Source organism: Buteo buteo, chromosome 3 (genome assembly GCF_964188355.1).
Source record: "Buteo buteo chromosome 3, bButBut1.hap1.1, whole genome shotgun sequence".
Classification (NCBI taxonomy): domain Eukaryota; kingdom Metazoa; phylum Chordata; class Aves; order Accipitriformes; family Accipitridae; genus Buteo; species Buteo buteo.
In genome coordinates, this window is record NC_134173.1 from 21,319,962 (window position 1) to 21,337,232 (window position 17,271).

Genomic DNA, 17,271 nt, shown 5'->3' on the forward strand with positions numbered 1-17,271 from the left:
CGCTGCAGTGTCGCTGCAGATAACCATTGACTAAAGCTTGATAATTTCATTTGTTTAAACACAGGCATTTCTTGATTGAAGTCAAAGACGAGCTAGAGAGCTCACCTCCTAAGCTCTCCCCTCATCAAACTGATTGGCTTTCTGTTTCCTTCTCCAAAACAAACCTCTAATTAGCAATGGAGTTCACACAGAAACACTATCTTAGTAAATACAGCCTGACGGTCCATCCATCACATGTATATTTACGTAGACACAGTTGTCTCTTCTTGCTATGCAAGTCAGATTCTAAACATTTCCAGTATCTCATGAATTTTTAATTATAATTCTTTTTAAAGTGGAGCTGATACCTCGCTGGATATTAAAAAATGTTAGACTGCTTCTTCACCTTCAAGATGAACATTTGTTTACATAGCACAAAAGAGACAGCAAATGCTACTGTCAGGCTCAGTAGCGTTTAACACTGACAATGCACTGTGGATAGCTACGTCAGTAGAAACGGAATCAGAAAATAAGTTTTAGTCAGTGCAATTTAACTTGACAGTAATTAAAATAAGTTTGCCCCATAAACTTTGTTCTTTTGCCCATATTTATTTATTTCTGAATTAATAGGGCATCTGATTTCCCCTATTTTCGAAGTCAGGCTATACTTCCAACACAACTTAAAGACTGATTCCATAACTACCGTAGTTAGTTCAATGTTCGTGTATTTAATTCAAAAATCATACACTTCAGATAATGCAGAGCTAATTTTAAAGATAAAATGTAAGTGCAAACTCGGTTTCCATTCTATATATTAATGGTAATGTTTGAGTAGCAGAGGATCTCTCTAAATAGCATGAGAAAGGTGAAGCACATAGATTTCCAGACTACATTGTCATTTTTTTATCCACTTGTGAAAATTCAGTTGAAATATATGTAAAGGTACCCATCAGGTAGTAGGAAGGCACATTCACCTGCTTTTATAGACAGGAAGAGTTAGTGCTGGTTTTGAAATGATGCTCCCTGAACCTCACATTAGGACCCTCCTACTGTTCCTCAAATTAGGAACATGACACAGTTTTTTAGATTATTATTTTTTAAATGGCTTCTGGTTTCAGTCTTAGGCCGGGCTAATTTCTTGAAAATTGGAAGTGATAAATTATTCAGTTTGCTGATAACGGCTTTCCAGATACGTGTAAGGCTCTTTCTTGCAATAGCAGGAATGGCAGTTAAGATTAAAAAATAGCTCGCATTATGCATATATTTCCTCCCACATTAATAAAGTTAAATTGCCTCTTGAATTAGATTCTATGGCAAATTTCTATAACAGAAGCTTAAATCTGACATCAAATTCATGTTTAAATGTATAAATAAATGACTTCATTTTAAAAGCTACAGAAGACAACTGGGACTAAGGTCACATATTTAAGCTCTTGGCTTTCATCTTCTGCTTTCTTGAAGTCTTGTTCCTTGCATTATCTCTAGATAGTTACAAAAAAAAAGGTGATGAAACATTGCTAATCTCACATCAAGATGCCTTCTTTTAACACAGATTTTTGCATACACAGGTATATGTCTCTGGGCAGCAAAATCTCAGCACTTGCTGTTAAAAACTCAACCACAAGAACAACACTGACATCCTATGGATCTTTTCCCAACTACATATCGGACTACATTTGAGAAGAAATGCAAATTCACTGAAGAAAAGATCAGAGGGTATGATTAACTGATTAACTCCTATTTAACATTTTTTGCAAAATAATAAGGAAGCAAAAATTAGTCACAAACTTTAATCTACTCTCACAAATCAATTGTGGTTTAAAAGTATGAGCTAAATTATTTTATAAATTCTCTATCCATTCAGAACTATCTGAGATGTTAGGAGCACAAATTAAATGCCATTCAGGTTGCACATCTCTGTGAGGGCCAAGTTATATTCTCTCCTCTTCCTAATACAAATTTGGAAGCGATGGTTTTGGATCCTTCAAGTCTCACAAATCCTTCCCACAGGTCCAAGATCAGTTTGGACATAATCAGTAAGATCTTTCCTGCTGTTAACACTTGTTCTTCATGTTATAGATGTCTGTCATGAACTTAATTGTGGCTGTTCTTTTGCCTGCATGGGTTGCTGGAACCTTCAAGCTCTTGCAAACAGTTTAATCAAAATGTAAGGAAGACTCCCATGCCCAGACTGGGAACAGCATTATGGAAGGGTTGTTGCTGATTACCAGCAGTGATGGTATTGTATTCCCCATTGCTTATGGGTTCCATTTTTTCAACAAAAGAAAACTTATGTGAGTTCATTGCGATTTTTGGGGAGGAATATATTCACCATAATACCATACACCATCCAATCATTCCTGTTGGACAATAATTGCAATTTCCAGCCTGTGAGCTGTTCACAGAAAACACGCTGAGTCTTGCCTTCAACACCATTGATGCCAATGAGTCAATTCTCATAGGAAAACAGCAGAAACCACTCAACAGAAAAACATCACCACTTATTTTGCAATGTGGAACCAGTGCAGCTCTATTAACCTATTTCCAAACCATGCCACCCTTTGCAGGCATGTCTTCCTGCTGCCAAGTATGTCTTGCTACCTGCATCTCCTGCTTTGGTAGCTATGAAAAGGCAAGAGTTACAATAAGTGTCTTCACAGTCAGGTGCCTAGGCACAGTCCAGGCATGTGATATATTTACCACAATATAATGAGATAGTTCCATATTTAATTTCAAAACAGGGGGTCTGGGGCCACTATGCTGTTTGCATGGGGGCCTATCCAATGCTGCATTTTCAAAGCAGGGTTCCCAGGACGAAGAGACCTAAGAATTACTCACTATCTATATTCCTCTTCTTCTTAGTATCTTATTATTAAAGCACTTTTATTACACTATTTGATGTTGTGCCTTTCTTACTGAGATCGGGGAAGGACCCTGCACATTCCCCATGCAAGAACAGCCAGTGATGATGCTTCTGTGCTCTCCTAACTCCTGTGCACATCTCCTCCTTGGCAGGGTTTTCAGCCTCTTTGCTGCAGCTGCCCAGTGCCTTGTTCCCAGCAGCCTGGCAGGAGGCGGCTGGACCTGCTGCCTTTAGCACTGGGGCTAGATTATGGCTGGTAATAGAAGGTGGTGACTGGGTGTTCACAGTCCCTTGAAAGCCTGGAGGGAAGGGTACAACTAAACCTAGGTGCTGTCAGTGTGAGGGACGTGGAGGTGCATGAAGGTAGGGGCGTGCACCAGGCATAGGTGATAGCCTGAGCATTAAAACCCTCTGCATTATGGGACTTACTGTTCTGGGAGCAGAGTAGGAATTTACACAGTTTCCGGTTTTCTTTTTTCTGCTCCCTCTTTTTTGCATCTGGACTGTTTGCATCTGCTTCTCTCCGAAGCCAGCCCTCCTCTCTGGTGAGCACTTAAATCTGGGCAACTCCTGAGGTCAGTGAAGCTCATACCATGAAGCAGGCAAGCCCTTGAAGGACCTTGCTCACATGGTGCCTTTTCTGGCCGGCCGGGAGGCATTCAATCCACCCATGCCTTTTCCACTGGCCTCTGACAGCTCTGTGTGGCCTCCTGGAGCAGCTGTTTCCCAGGTTTCTCTGAAACAGCAGATTTTCTTTCTTTAATCCTCATGGAAGCCTTTGTCATCTCAGAGCCAAATTATCGTAACATATATTTCAAGTTACAAGAAAGGGCAAAGATTTGTGCTGCCAAAACAGAGTGTCAGGCTACTAGCCAAGGAACAGCAGGAGGAACCTGGGAGATGCCCTGGCCTGAACTTCTGTCCTTGGGTTGCACTTTCAGACCATCAAGCTGCAGAGGTGGTGTCTCTGTTGAGAGGAAGTTGTGGGCAGGCTGTGCTGTGAAGGGCCTTTCGCTTTGAATTTATTCCTCTCTTTGGTCTGTCGCAGGTCAGATTTATTAACCTCTGGATGTACTTCCCCGAGGGAGGGAGAAAAACACTTGAAGGGTTCTGGGGAACAACTGAAGAGTTATCTAAACCAGCTTTTAGTAGTGGCTGAATGCATATTAGAGGCAGACAGGCAGTTTACTGCATTGGTTTTTTTCCTCTGATTATGAGTGATTATTATTTCCAGAATGCTTTTTTAGAACACTTGCGTGGTGCTTATAACAAGGCAGAGAGGCAGAATGGATAACAAGCGTGTGCAAAAAAGCTCAACAATAACCAGCCCGAAATTAGAGACCATTTGTTGTGCAGTACAGCTATTGACAAAAACCTTATTTAGCCATTAAATGTAGTTCTGGGTGGAATTATCGACTGGTTATATCAGTGTACCTCCTTCTGGAAACTATTCCAAATTCCCTACCCCAATTCCAGCAGATACTGCTTCAATGTTGTTCATGGTATAGAAATGCCTTGATAGGTGGTGAGCAGAAAGGATCATTGAGAGCGGGACGGGTGGTGAGGTAGGATGGTGAGACACGCAAGTTATTAAATGCTATGGATGAGGAAAAGCACAGCACAGCTGAGAGCTATGAGTGCCCCCGCTGCCCTCCAGGGTCAGGAGGTGACCATGCTCCTGAGGGGCCTGAAGGGAACCTGCCATTAACACAATAGCTCTGCCTTAAGCACAGCAACACAGACAAAAGCTGAAAAAACATATTTGGTGTTCACTTGGAGTTTACTTAGGTGCAGGATTGCAGAGCGGCTCCATTCAGACTCTGTGTATTTGGGCTTTCTCCAGTTTGAATTCTCCCAAACCTCTGTTTTTGCCAAAGGCAATGTTTTCATCCATAGGTTGTTATCCACAGATGGATAGATTAACATATTCACTTTGTGCTACATCATCCTAAATATTAGGATTTTTCATTCCTTTGCAACTGAAACAGTAGTCCTTAAGGCAATTTTAATTCATGAAAATTGGTGAGAGAGAAAACAAGTTTTTAAGAAGTTTCCTATAACCACATCTCTGAGTATTTTCTGGGTACTTACAGATAACTTTTTTCTTGTCTTACTTAGCAAACTCTTTTTTTGTTTTATTTTGTAGTAAATTTTAATTAGCAAAACAAGTAAGTGTGAGGCATTCAGAAATTACCCTTTCTAAAGTTTGTGCCATCTCTGTCTTTCTTTCAAGTGAAGTTGGAGCAGTAGCAAATTAATTGTTTTACAATATAAAAGTGTCCTGTGCTATTTTAATTTGCAGTGCTACTATGTTAAACATAGATATAGTAGCGCTCAGAGTTTCAGTTTATGCAGATGGTTTTCAGGGACTGCATAAACATGCACAAAAGTGCAGTGCCCTAAAATGCTTTCATTCTCACACGTTTCTTGACTCATTCAAGATCTTACCTGTACCTCAGCATTCCATTTTCTCATCAGATTAGTTTGTCAAAGACTAAGAAATTTCTAATCTTCAACTTGTAATACTTGATGCACTTGCTTGGTGTAAACGTGCAGCAGAGTTACACTTGCTTAAGAAGCTGAGATTCTCATCTAACGTCATAATCATTCAGAGCTCATTAGAAACCAAGGTTAGGAAAGAATTATATTCATAGTGCCATGTCTTGAACTGGGGATCATTCTGATTTCCTGGTCCTTTGTAATACCAGCAATGACCTGTGGAAAAAGGAATGATAGAAAACACAGTAATCCTCTTCTCCAAGAAGGTACTTACTCAAATGAAATTTGAGAAGAGTCAATTTTCCTAGGGAATGATTATAATGGACACTGAACAACGGTGATGTAGTCCTGCAGACTAATTCAATGTATATATTTCAGTTACAAGTCGTATAAAGATGTTCAGTTAAACTATAATAATTGAGTCAGATGATAAATTCCAGAGCTGGATCTCAATATACATTCTTTAGTTCTTGTGGAATATTCTGATGAGGATAAACGCATGTAATAAGAAATTGGCACATATCATTGCCTGGATGTAAGAGAGTACTCTTCAGCTTGCTGTAATTTGAAGAAATGGTTAAACTGATTATAAAGCTGTAAACTGGCAGGATTTTATGTTGCACAGATGCTCCCTCTTTCCCTTTCCTTTGTACTTGGCTCCCAACTGGTACTTGCGATGCTGCACAGAGGATTCCTTAACCCGACCTCTATGGTTTTAGAACAAATGACACTTTGGCTCTTGAAATTTGTTGACTTTTCTCTCCACAGATGTTTTGCTTTCCTCCTCCTCGCCTGTCCTGAAATTTAAGAAGTTCCTGGCGTGAGCAAAGGATGGATCTGTTGGAAGGGACAGATGTGGAGTGTTATTTATTTGCAGGCTTTAAGGCCTTTGATAAGGTTTTATGGCAGAAATTTTCATTTTTTATCTCCTTGACCCACAGATTTTTCCTGTTTATGTTTTGAATATAAACATTGCTATGCCTTCTCAAGTATAACTCATAACTCTGAGTTATATGATAAGAAATAGCTTTATTTTATATAAAATATTTAAATTACTATTCTTTTCCTGAATTTCTTTACCCTTATGAATAAAAACAACCAGCCAACCATGCTGAAGTCTGAACTCCATGAGCAGCTGCCCCCCATTTGAAGAACGCACTTGCAGTCTAGCTCCGCTTATGCCACTCATACACATTATTGTACTTTGAAATATGGTTTTAAATGCAATACCATACAGAGCAGCACAATGTTCTCCTAAAAAATAAGCAGCGTGTGTTGTCAGTGGGGATTCGCATTTGAGAGACAGCATCTTTTGACTGAAATTCCCACACCTCAACCAACTTATTTTGGGCATATGGTTCTTTTCCCAGGTAAATGTCTTTCCTTGCTGCGACTTACTTGAAATATTCATTAAGGAGTACTGTAGCTCTGCGACCTGACAAACATTAAATAGGAAAGCCTAATGTGAATGAACTTTCCTGAAGTACTAACAAAAAGTCTCTGTCTTGAGGAATTTCTACAACCAGTTTGTTGCATTTTATGCTAGTTTCAAGACACAGCTGATCATAAAAAAGTTGCAAAGACTTCCTACGGGACGAAAGTAGTCAAACTCTTAGTTTGCCAACTGAGGAGGGAACTCGTTTCATTTACAAAAATGGCTGATTTGCTGTGTTCACGTGGAGCAGAGGCCCGAAAAATACCAGCAAGGGCATGAAGTTTCAAAGTTGGGGATGACAGATTTACAAGAAAAGCCTCAGCAGCTGAATTATTTTTTTAAACACATGAAAATACCTGCCGGATAGGAAAGCTGCATGTTGAATTAGCTTAGCAAGGCTTTCTCCCCCCTCCCCCCCCGGCACTTCTACCTTGTTATTTCGCATACTCACCTTTCCCTTCCCCCCCCCCCCCCCCTTGCAAAAAGTCCCAGTTGAGTTATTGCAGCTTTCCAGAACTTTTTAGGCACCGGGGCCGGGCTCGCGGCACCCCGCGCGCATCACCCGCACCGCGCGCCCGCGGCTGCAAGTGCTTCGGCGGCGGTTTCGCGGGGACGGACCCGCGGGGCGCGGGGTCCCGGCGCCTGTCAGGGTGAGCGCGTGCGCGTGAAGCGGTGGGTGTCACGGGTGGGTGTGGGTGTGTGTGCGCGAGACCCCGGCGGTGCGGGCGCGGGCGCGGGGCGGGGCGGGCCGGGGACGGCGGGGGAGCATATAAGGCGGGCGCGCACGGCGGGGCGGGTTAGCGTCCCTCCCGGCGGCGGCAGCGATGGGCAGCGGCGGGCAGCGGCGGCTGCTGCTGGTGCTGCTGTTGGCGGCGGCGGCTTCGCCGCTCTGGGTAGCGGGGCAGGGCCAGCCCCGAGGTGAGCGCGGCGGGGGGTGCGCGGCTCTCGGGGCGCGGGGGTGCGCGCTGCGTGCGGGGCAGGGCCATACCGGGCAGGGCAACGCCTGCAGAGTTTGTTTGCAGGAGCCGGCGGCGTCCCGGGGCAGGCTTTGGCTCCCGCGGCGCTCGGGGAGCCTTGGCGGCGTGCCCCCAGGCCCCGCCGGGCAGAGCCGGTGCGGGGGGCCGTGCTGGGCTGCAAGGAGAACCCGCGGAAGCGGGGGGGGGGCGGGCGCGCCGCGGTCCGGCAGTGCTGTCCGCCTCGCTGCCACGCTCTTCCCCGCGCCCCCCCTCCTCTATCTCTCCTCTCCCCCCATCTTCGCGCTTTGCAGCCGCCCTCCCCCCCTTTCCTGGAGCCCTTTCTTCTCCCTCGGCGGCGGGGGCCACTCCGCCCGGCCGCCTCCGGGGCCGCCCACTCCCTTTGTGGGAGCCGAGAGACGCTGCGGAGCGGCAGAAACCCGGGGGAGGGGGCGGCCCCGGCGGCACGGCCGCTGCCCCGCTCCCTGGGGCGGGGGGGGGGAGGGCTGGCGGGCGGCCCGGGCCGTCACGGCGGAGCCCCCAGTGCAGCCCCTGCCCCGGCGGGAGACGGGGCCGGAGCCGGGCAGGGGCCGCAGCCCTGGGGGTCCCGCTCCGTGGGAGGGAGGGGAGCAGGCGGACCCGAGGGATGCCTCACGCTGTCCCTAACGTGAACCGGATGAAGCTCTGTTAGACGGGGCGAGAGGGAAGCAACACCGCTTCCCGGGAGCGAGGCAGAGGTAGCGTGAGGGTGCCGTAGAGATAATGTACGAAAGTTTTCTTCTCTCTTTTTGCACGTGGGGCTGGCCGGTGCATTGCAGCAGGGATGCCGGAACGCCCTGCAGCGAGTTCTTGCTTTGCGAGTAACTTCATCACACGCATCCTCTTTGTTCAAAGTGCAGTAACTTGTGCTTTCCTAGTGAGCCTGAAGTTTGTGAGCGACAGCAGGGCACTCTCTGTTACTGGGTCAACAGCAGTTGACTCTGTGGCATGCTGGGTTATGAGGGAAAGCACTGGTAGACCCCAGATGCGCTCACCTTTGGCTTGATTCAGCTCCTGGTGGCATCAACAGCAGCATTTCTACTGATCCCTACTCCCTGGACATTAGTCCCCAGCCACATTAGGTATCTATTAAGAAACAAAAAATGAGTATGGAAAATGGTTGGAAGGCATATGTTGTGCAGATGCACGACTTAGTTTTCTTTACGGTGAAGTGTGGTGTTCAAGATGGATATAGTGTGGGAGATGAGCATCTGGATGTTTTACATGCTGTAGTAAAAGCAAGTGTGTTTATTAACATCATCATGTATACAAAACTTCATCCTCTAGGTCAGGACAAAATCAAGCCCAAGTAAACTTCTGAGTCCGTATGTTTGTAAATAAATATGCTTCACCTTGGTTATGAAGATACAGTCTTAGAAACAAATGAAAAGCCAGACAAAATGATGCAAAATTTACTTTTCACAATGTTTTTTGTAAGGTACTGTCTTATGCACACCAAATAACTTTAATTCGCTAATAACTCCTATTTGAATGTGTATGTTAGCACAGAGTTTAAAAAGGTAGGAATTTTCATAAAGCTGGTCAAGTACAGGTTGCAAGAGTCCATACTCTTTTTTAATAGAAAATTGCAGTGGTCACAGTGCAGTAATCTGCTGCAGCTTTTACAAATAGTTTAGTGCTGATATTTCAGCTTTTATATAGCAGCTCATGTTGTTAGAGGCATCTTGGTAAAACACATATTTTTGTATCAGTGATCGAAGATACCAGTGTATTTGATTGCTCCTAAGCCACCACATTCTGGGGCTATTTAAATTCAAAATTATATTTTTCTAGTTGAAAGATCAGGTCAGGAGACCATTCTTCCTATTAGATTAAGTTGATAGAATTTTTGTTTCTCAGCATGAGAGCACACATCATCCAAGGAAGCAGTGAGTATCAAACCCCCCTGGTGGATAACTGCCTTGCAAAAACCGGAATTCAAGATAACTGATCCTAAAACAATGTGAAGAATGCAATGGAGATTAGAATAGCCATGTTGCTTTTGCAGAAAGTAAACAAGCTCAAACTTGTAAGCATCATGATGGTGTAAAAATACAGTTTGTGGCAAGGCTAGAAAGATTTCTTGGAGCCATTGCAAGAGCATTGGAGAAGTTTGGGGGAAAAGTATCTTGGCATGCCCATGGAGAGTACCTTAGTAGAATTCTCGGCATTTCTTGGTTTTCTGCTTTTGTCCTGTCAGCAGATGAGGAAACTGTAGCATATGATGGTTGCAAGGGTCTGTCAGAAAGTGCTGAAGTCCAATATAAGAAAAAGCAACACGGAGTAGTAAAGTCATTGTGCTGAACAACTTTGAAGGTTAATGATTGGTTCTTTCAGCCTAAAGATTAATAACTACATACCTATAAATCTAATTGGTATTTTAATTGCAGGTGTTTTGTTAAAGTGTCCCCATCATGTTATAAAGTGGGGTTTGTATTTTCAGTTGAGTCTTTTGTGTCCAATAATGGAGTAACTCTTCATGAAGCACATATCACTAGTGTCTGGATCCACATGAGAGTTGTTTTACAACCTGAGAAGCAAATAGCCATTTTGGAGGCTTGTGTAGCAGCTTTGCTCTGCTGGAATGCATTCTTAAATAATACTGGAGGTAACAGAGATACAGGTCTACAAAGTAGAAAGGGAAATCAGTTAATGGTTTTGCACAGTATTGCCTATATTTCATAAATTTGATTCTGCCAATGTCAGGTGATTTTTCTATAATTAAAAAATAATCCTGCTATTGTAAATGTGCAGTAATGGTAACTTGCAAGGCTGTAGTTGTAAACTAAATGTGTTTTCAAGTGCTGATGCTCAGGGGATTGAATGGCCCCAGGAAGGTGCCTGGGGTGCTTCATCTGGGCAGAGCTGAACACAGGTATTTCTCATGCTTATCATCATTTGGGTTTCAAACCTACCTTGCCTCAAGAATCTGGTTTAGTAAGTATGCTTAGGCTGTGACTAATACACAACTTATTATGGTCAGCAACCACACTTTTTGCTGAAATGTAAATGATATGGTTTGCTTATAAATCAGATTGTTAGAGTGCTTGCCCAGGAAGTGAGAGATTTATGTTAATCTCCTTAGTTTGAGAGGGTTTGAACCCGCATCTCCAATTTCTGAATAGAGTGCCGTATTGCCAAGTTGCTGTGACAGGTAATGCAGGGGAGGGGGAGGCGTGTATGAAATCTCTCCAAACCTCTGTTTGAAACTGAGCTACTGTGCAGCCAAGAATTCAGTTTAATGGGTGCGGAAGGAGAATGGGCAACAAAAAAAGCCGATGCTGTAGTTGGATCATTAGGGCATTCAAAGATGGAAGAAGAATCAAATCGCAAGCCCTTCTCTTTTTATTTACTTGTTGCAAGCAGCAATCGGGCATCCAAATTCAGGAGAAAAACTTTTTTTTATTGTACTTCTGTCTGCTGTTTTGTTTTTTTTAACTGGAGCAGTCAAGCCTGGCACCACTCAGTGGGATGACTGCATCCCACTTAATGGATAAGAACCTTTTGGTGTCTAATTCAGGATGGTGAGTTCTACCTCAGAGGTGACATGCTTTAATTGTAGGTGTGACAGCATTTGGCAGGAAGATACTTCAGTCCCTTTGGTTTTTTTTTTTTAGATCTGGCCTTTAGTCTACAGCCTAGATGGGTAGATGTTAACTCTTAGTTGCCTTGCTACAGCCTCATGCATTCAAAGGTGTTTTGTGCATTGGTATAGTTTCATGTGACACTTTTGAAACTGAGAGCCAGACTTCCAGAATGTACTTGAATGACCATAAAACTTTGAAGAAAGTCTTATACTTTCAAGATGAGCCGGATATTGCATTCCCAAATGCTTTCTGTTGGAGATGAAAAAAAATGTCATAGGTAATTTGCCATATTACATCATAGGTTGGTGATGCTAATGGCTTGAACAGAGCTCATTTCCATCAGTCTTAAATACCAGATTTTTCATGTAATCTGCAACAGAGTTAAGTGATATGGGAAATGGGAAGGTTTCTATCCCCTGCAAAGTTTGTCTTTATTTTTAAATATTTTCCTTTAACATTTTTGCTGTGCTTCCACTGGTATGACTATTGTTTCCTGATAAGAGAACACTAAAAGAAACCTAAAGTCCCTTGAGACTTGTGGAAAACTTAGAGGTGGTGCTGTTTGCAACTTGCAGTGTGAGGCAGGAGACTGATGAGCTAAGAAAATGATAGGAGTCTGAGGCATAATCACTTAACGTTGTGGTAAGCTGAAAACTTTAATTTTTGGCAAAATTGGGCAGAATGGTATACTTGGCTTAAGTTCTCCTTTTTTCCCTGGGTTGGAAACCTCAGTTACAGTGTACCTATACACCCCTTGTGTCTTCATGCAGGTTAGGTAGCAGGGCCACAAGATACTTATTAACTGTCCACGCCCTATTTAACTTGTTAGATTATGTGATAAGTCTCATGTCCACACACAAAGAAGCACAGAGGAACAAGATGGGGCAACCCCAATAACAAGCCCAGAGAAAGGAGCCCCTGCCAGGGCTGTCCCGTGACAGCCATCACTGAGTTATGGGAGCAGATCTCCAGAGCTTATGGGGGGGGGGGGGAGGGAGTGGGTGGGTGGCTGTGTGTGGGTTGTGTGTGTGGGGTTGGTGGTGGCTGTCTACAGGGGTATGGGACTCGTTATGGGATGCAGGAGAAGAACATTCTGGGATTGCACAAGACTTATTTTGTGATGAGCAGAGGAAGGGCCAAAGATGGGGGGGTGGTCAAGGTGGTTCAGGAATGAACAAGTATGGGGGGGCAGGGCTGAGAGGGGTAAGATGTTAAAGGAGGCCAGTTGGCTGTAAGCAGGTTGTAGGCCAGTATGCTCATCCTGTAATGATGTACCTCATGTCCTGACTTTCTGTTAAGCTGTTTCTACCTGTTCTCCTGGGTGAGGGAGTCTGTGCTGTGTGCATGGAGATAAAAGTGCCAGTCAATGGAGAGGGGACCGTGAGTCACAGGGGCCTGCATGTCTCAGGTGCCCATGGCTGGAGAGACCAGAGTGTGTGTGTATTGTGTGTGTCAGTGTGATCGCCAGCAAACGTCAAGCCAGACCAGCCAGCCAGTGGGATGGGAGGTTTGGGAGCCAGGTATCAAATCAGCTGTAATTTTGGGATGGATACTGGAGACACCAGAGGGTCTGCAAGTTGGCTAATGAAGGGAGCAGGAGATCCAAGGCAACTACTGGGTAGACTGTGGGGTCTAGGGGCCAGCCAAGAGACCTGTCTGCATGCATGTGTGTCTGTGTCAGGCAGCTGGTGACGAGAAGATCCAAGGCCAGCTAGGAGGTAAGCTGAGCATCTTGGCCAGTAACTGGAGGGATCCATAGTGGGTGTGTGTTGGGTGTGATGGGGGGTGGTGGTGTGTGTGCAATGCAGTCTGTGGACCAGTGGCTGGAGTGGGGCTTTGGGCCTCAGGGGCTCACGTGCCCAGGTGCCAGCAACGGGGGAGACCTGGGGCCCCGGGGGAAGGGGGTGGTGGCAGTTACTGGATAGACCAAGTGTCAAAGACCAGCTACTGCAGGAATCCACATTGTGTATGTATCTGTATATGAATATGTAGTTTCTACTTAAGGTCTTTCTCCCTGATCAGCTGGAGCAGGGAACAGGATGAGACTATTGGTGGTTGTTGCATTTGTGTGTTTCTGTCTTTGTTGATCTATGTGGCTGGCTGCATATATATGCATATATGTGTTGCATTGTGTGTGTGGCTATGTATGTGCCTGTTGGGAATGTATGCTCAGCTTTACTACTGACTGGACCTGGGAACATGGAGCTGCGGCAGCTGCCTCTTTGTTGGGCTGCAGGACTTGGCACACCCCAGCAAAACTGTAGAAGAGCAGATGTAATTCTGGAGTTCTGGGCTTTTTTTTTCTCTGACGCAGTTTGGCTGTTGTGGCCTTAGTGTAATGGATTTTGTTCTATATAGTACTCTAAAAAAGTCAATTTTAGATGACCTGTCTATGAAGTCATCTCAAACATAGGCCACATTGCATGTCCCCAGGAATGCTGACTTTGTGGGTACTGTTGCGTTAAAATGATAAGGTTCCCTAAATTCATAATAAGCAGCACAAATATATTTTGAAACCTTTATTAAATAGAAATGGGGCTTGGTCATATTAAAAGGAATTTGTAGTGTAAAAGAGTAATGTAAAAGGTAATGGTTCTCAACTAGGTGCAAATTTTGCTGATTGAGGTCTGACTTGAGGATGGGAGAGAGGAAGAAAGAACCATGAGAAATTTCAGTTTTTCTCATGGTCTGCAAAAAACACCTTGGACATTCTGTGGGGAAAACGTTGCGCTTGACCTTGATTAGAAAGTCCTAAATTTAAAATCTGCTTTGTGTTTTTCCCTCACTTATTTTAAAAGAAAGCCAGTACCAACAAGCCACAGGCTATTTCTTATTTTCTCAGAGTACAAAGGTGACAGCAAAATCCCATGAAAGCATTCGAAGTAGACTGAAGATTAAGATAAAAAAATATTTGTCTGTCATAAATATTTTCTCCATTCCCTGAGGGCTTAGAAAATGCATCTCTGGAAATCCAGGACTATCAGTGTGTGTTGATCAGTTGTTGGTATTTACAGCAGTCTCACACAGGATCTTTAGGTGAGGTTTGCTGCTTTCTCCTATGACTATTTTTTTTTGTCCTCCAGGCAACCCTTCCTGACCAAACAGAGGAATAGCGTGTTGAAGTTTTGCAAGATGAAATTGGTTAGCTTGGCTTGCAGGAATTGTGATTTGTTAGTTGGCATAAACTGTAGATGCAGATCAATCAAACTTCCCATTTATATATGTTTTTAGGTACTTAAGTGATATCTCAGAGGCTGTGTACAGTGCCTCTGGGCACTAGGATATGGGTACAGCAGCTCTCTGGCTTTGAGGTTTGAGGTGAGTGCTTCATTTGCTTGTGGGTCAGAGCAAAACAAGGTTAGGTATATCTGTGTTCATTCTTTTTTAGTTACTTCTGCTATTTAGGGACTTTAATGATTTCTCAATCATTCTGTGTTTTTTTTTTTTTTTTTTTTTTGGGGGGGGGAACTGCTTTTGCCCTGAGATGTGATTATTTTATACCCATTTTTGGGTATTAAAAGCTGTATACATCACAATTTTACAGGAAAACTGGAAGATTTAGTTTGTATTTACAGTGGATATAAATAACACTCTAAAAATCAGAAAGCATAGAAGTATAAGACTATAAAAATACTATTGAAGTATAAGCCTTCAATATTGTTATTACAAAGATATATAGATGTGCATAATTTAGACTTCCCCTCCTGATGTGAAACAGCAGTTACGATTCCCAAGAAGTTTTCCCTTGTGTTCCTGGCAGAGCAAAACAAACTTGTAGGATGCTTTGGTTTTACCCAAAACCCTGATTTTTTTAAAGTCTCCCTGGAAAATGACTACTGCTCTGATGGCCATGTGAGCTCAGAGGGCTATTGGAAGGGAGGGGCGATGCGTGGCAGGCAGTCTCACCCACTGCCCTTTCCACAAGTGGTCCAACCTTGCAGGCTGTGTAAAGCAGCTGCTAATGTGGGTTGAAGGACTGAGTTGGTTTGTCTTGTCTTTTCTGGGCTTTTCCTATCAGGCAAGGCTGTGAAGATCCCACTGCTGCTTTGTGTAGGCAGAGTAGATTTCAGCCTTTAGCAATTCCTTCTGTTTTATCATCTTTAACTTGTTAGCTTTTGATTTTTTTTAACTGTCACTTAATACAGTAACGACTCTGTCAGAGATATTCCCTAACCAATTCTTTTCAAGTTTCAGATTGAAAGTTGTTGTGCAAGCATAATATAATTCCTTTCTGTGAGCCTATTTATTGTGCTGTGAGATCCGGCCCTCCTCTTGATTCCCACATGAGAATAAAGGTTAAAAAGCTGTTTAAGAAATGGTTGTCTTGAAGTGGAAACTTTATTTTCGCCTTGGCTCTACCTGCATTTTTACTGCTGTTTTGCTCCAGAATGACCTTGAGGATAGGCCTATGTCCACTGCCTGCTTTATTGTATTTGTATAAGCTTTTATTTGCTGAAAGGCTGAGAGGACAGTGCAGAACCTGTATAGATAATTTGAAACAACTTCTACAGTCTTGATTTGATTATTGGATTAGTATTTTTTTCTTGTGGACTTGATGAAGCAAGAAGCTTTTAACAGCAAAATCCTAGCTCTTTACAAATCAGTGGCATAAGTCATGCTGACTATAATAAACCTTGGAATTCAACCATTGAGCATAAATGCAAACTGGAGCTAGCACTGATGCTTGCTTAGATTAGTATTAATAGTTTTTATTCAGTTTTCTGGAAGCACAACTAGCATTTTGCCTTCTGTCACAAAACTCATCTGATCAAAGTAGTGCATGAAGAAATGTTTGTGTGGGAAGGAGAGGAAAAAACCCAGTAGCGACTGGTACTTCCAGTGCAGTTTGTTTGTGGCCGAATGCCACCCTTCCAGGGAGGACTGGAGCTGGGGTCCAAGTTGTCCCTCATTTTGTTTACATGGGTGCCAGCAGAATGAGCTTTGCAGCCATGGCACAAGGTTGTAGGCAAGCTAGGTGCCTGGGATGATGGCAGACTGGGGACCTTGGCTGCACCTGGTGTTCCTCCACCACTCCCGACCCAGGGCAGAGCTGCTGCCAGGCTGGACGGAGCCTGGCCAGTCTCCACTGACTTCTCAGGGTTATTCCAGATGCATCCAGGAGCATCTAGACAGTGAGTGAACTGATGAGAGTCTAACACAATCAGTAGGCCTGTTTTTGAAAAAACAATCATAGAATGGTTTGGGTTGGAAGGGACCTTAAAGATGATATAGTTCCAACCCCTCTCCTATGGGCAGGGACACCTTCCACCAGATCAGGTTGCTCAAAGCCCCATCTAACCTGGTCTTGAATGCTTCCAGGGAGGGGGCATCCACAACTTCTCTGGGCAACCTGTTCCAGTGTCTCCCCTCCCTCAAATTATGCCTTCCCTGTTTCTGGCTATTGCTTTACAGAAGTGAGAAAACCCAGCTCCTGAAGGTGCTTCACTGTGGAAGAGAGTCCACTGTTTTTTCTATTCTAGTTTTCCCTTACAAACATTTCTCATTCAAATGCATGAATAGCTAATGTGTGTTTTGTTATTCTCCATGCCACACCATTCATATATTTTACTTGCCTTTAGAGTGCTGCCTTTTGTGCTTATCTTGCACTGTTATAAGAGGGGAGTACAAAAAAGGCTTGTAACTGTGTGCCAGTGCCTCTGATTAGGTTGTTTCTACTTTATTGGTTGAGAAGGGCTAGATAACAGAAGTTTGAAGTGAAGGTTCTCTGAATTGTCAGGATCTGTGGAAACCCTGGTTTAAATTAAGGTTGTGAAATATATGCTGTTGAAATTTCTAGGATTCCTTTTATTTGCTTTAGCATGTAGAGTCTCTAAAATGTTTACTCAATGACTTCTACTAGAAAACACCCTTTAAAATATGTTGAAGAGATAAAAATTTTGATGGGAAAACAAAGGA

The 17,271-nt window shown here is 43.6% G+C and overlaps 1 protein-coding gene across 1 annotated transcript in view; it reads left to right on the plus strand.

Moving 5' to 3' along the window:
- Positions 1-7,598: 7,598 nt before the first annotated feature.
- Positions 7,599-17,271, plus strand: part of LAMA1 (laminin subunit alpha 1) — a 112,716-nt gene continuing 103,043 nt past the window's right edge. Inside the window, exon 1 of the mRNA XM_075023034.1 lies at positions 7,599-7,694. Within this exon, the coding sequence (XP_074879135.1) occupies positions 7,601-7,694 (94 nt within the window). The 5' untranslated portion in view covers positions 7,599-7,600. The remainder of the gene's footprint in view (positions 7,695-17,271) is intronic.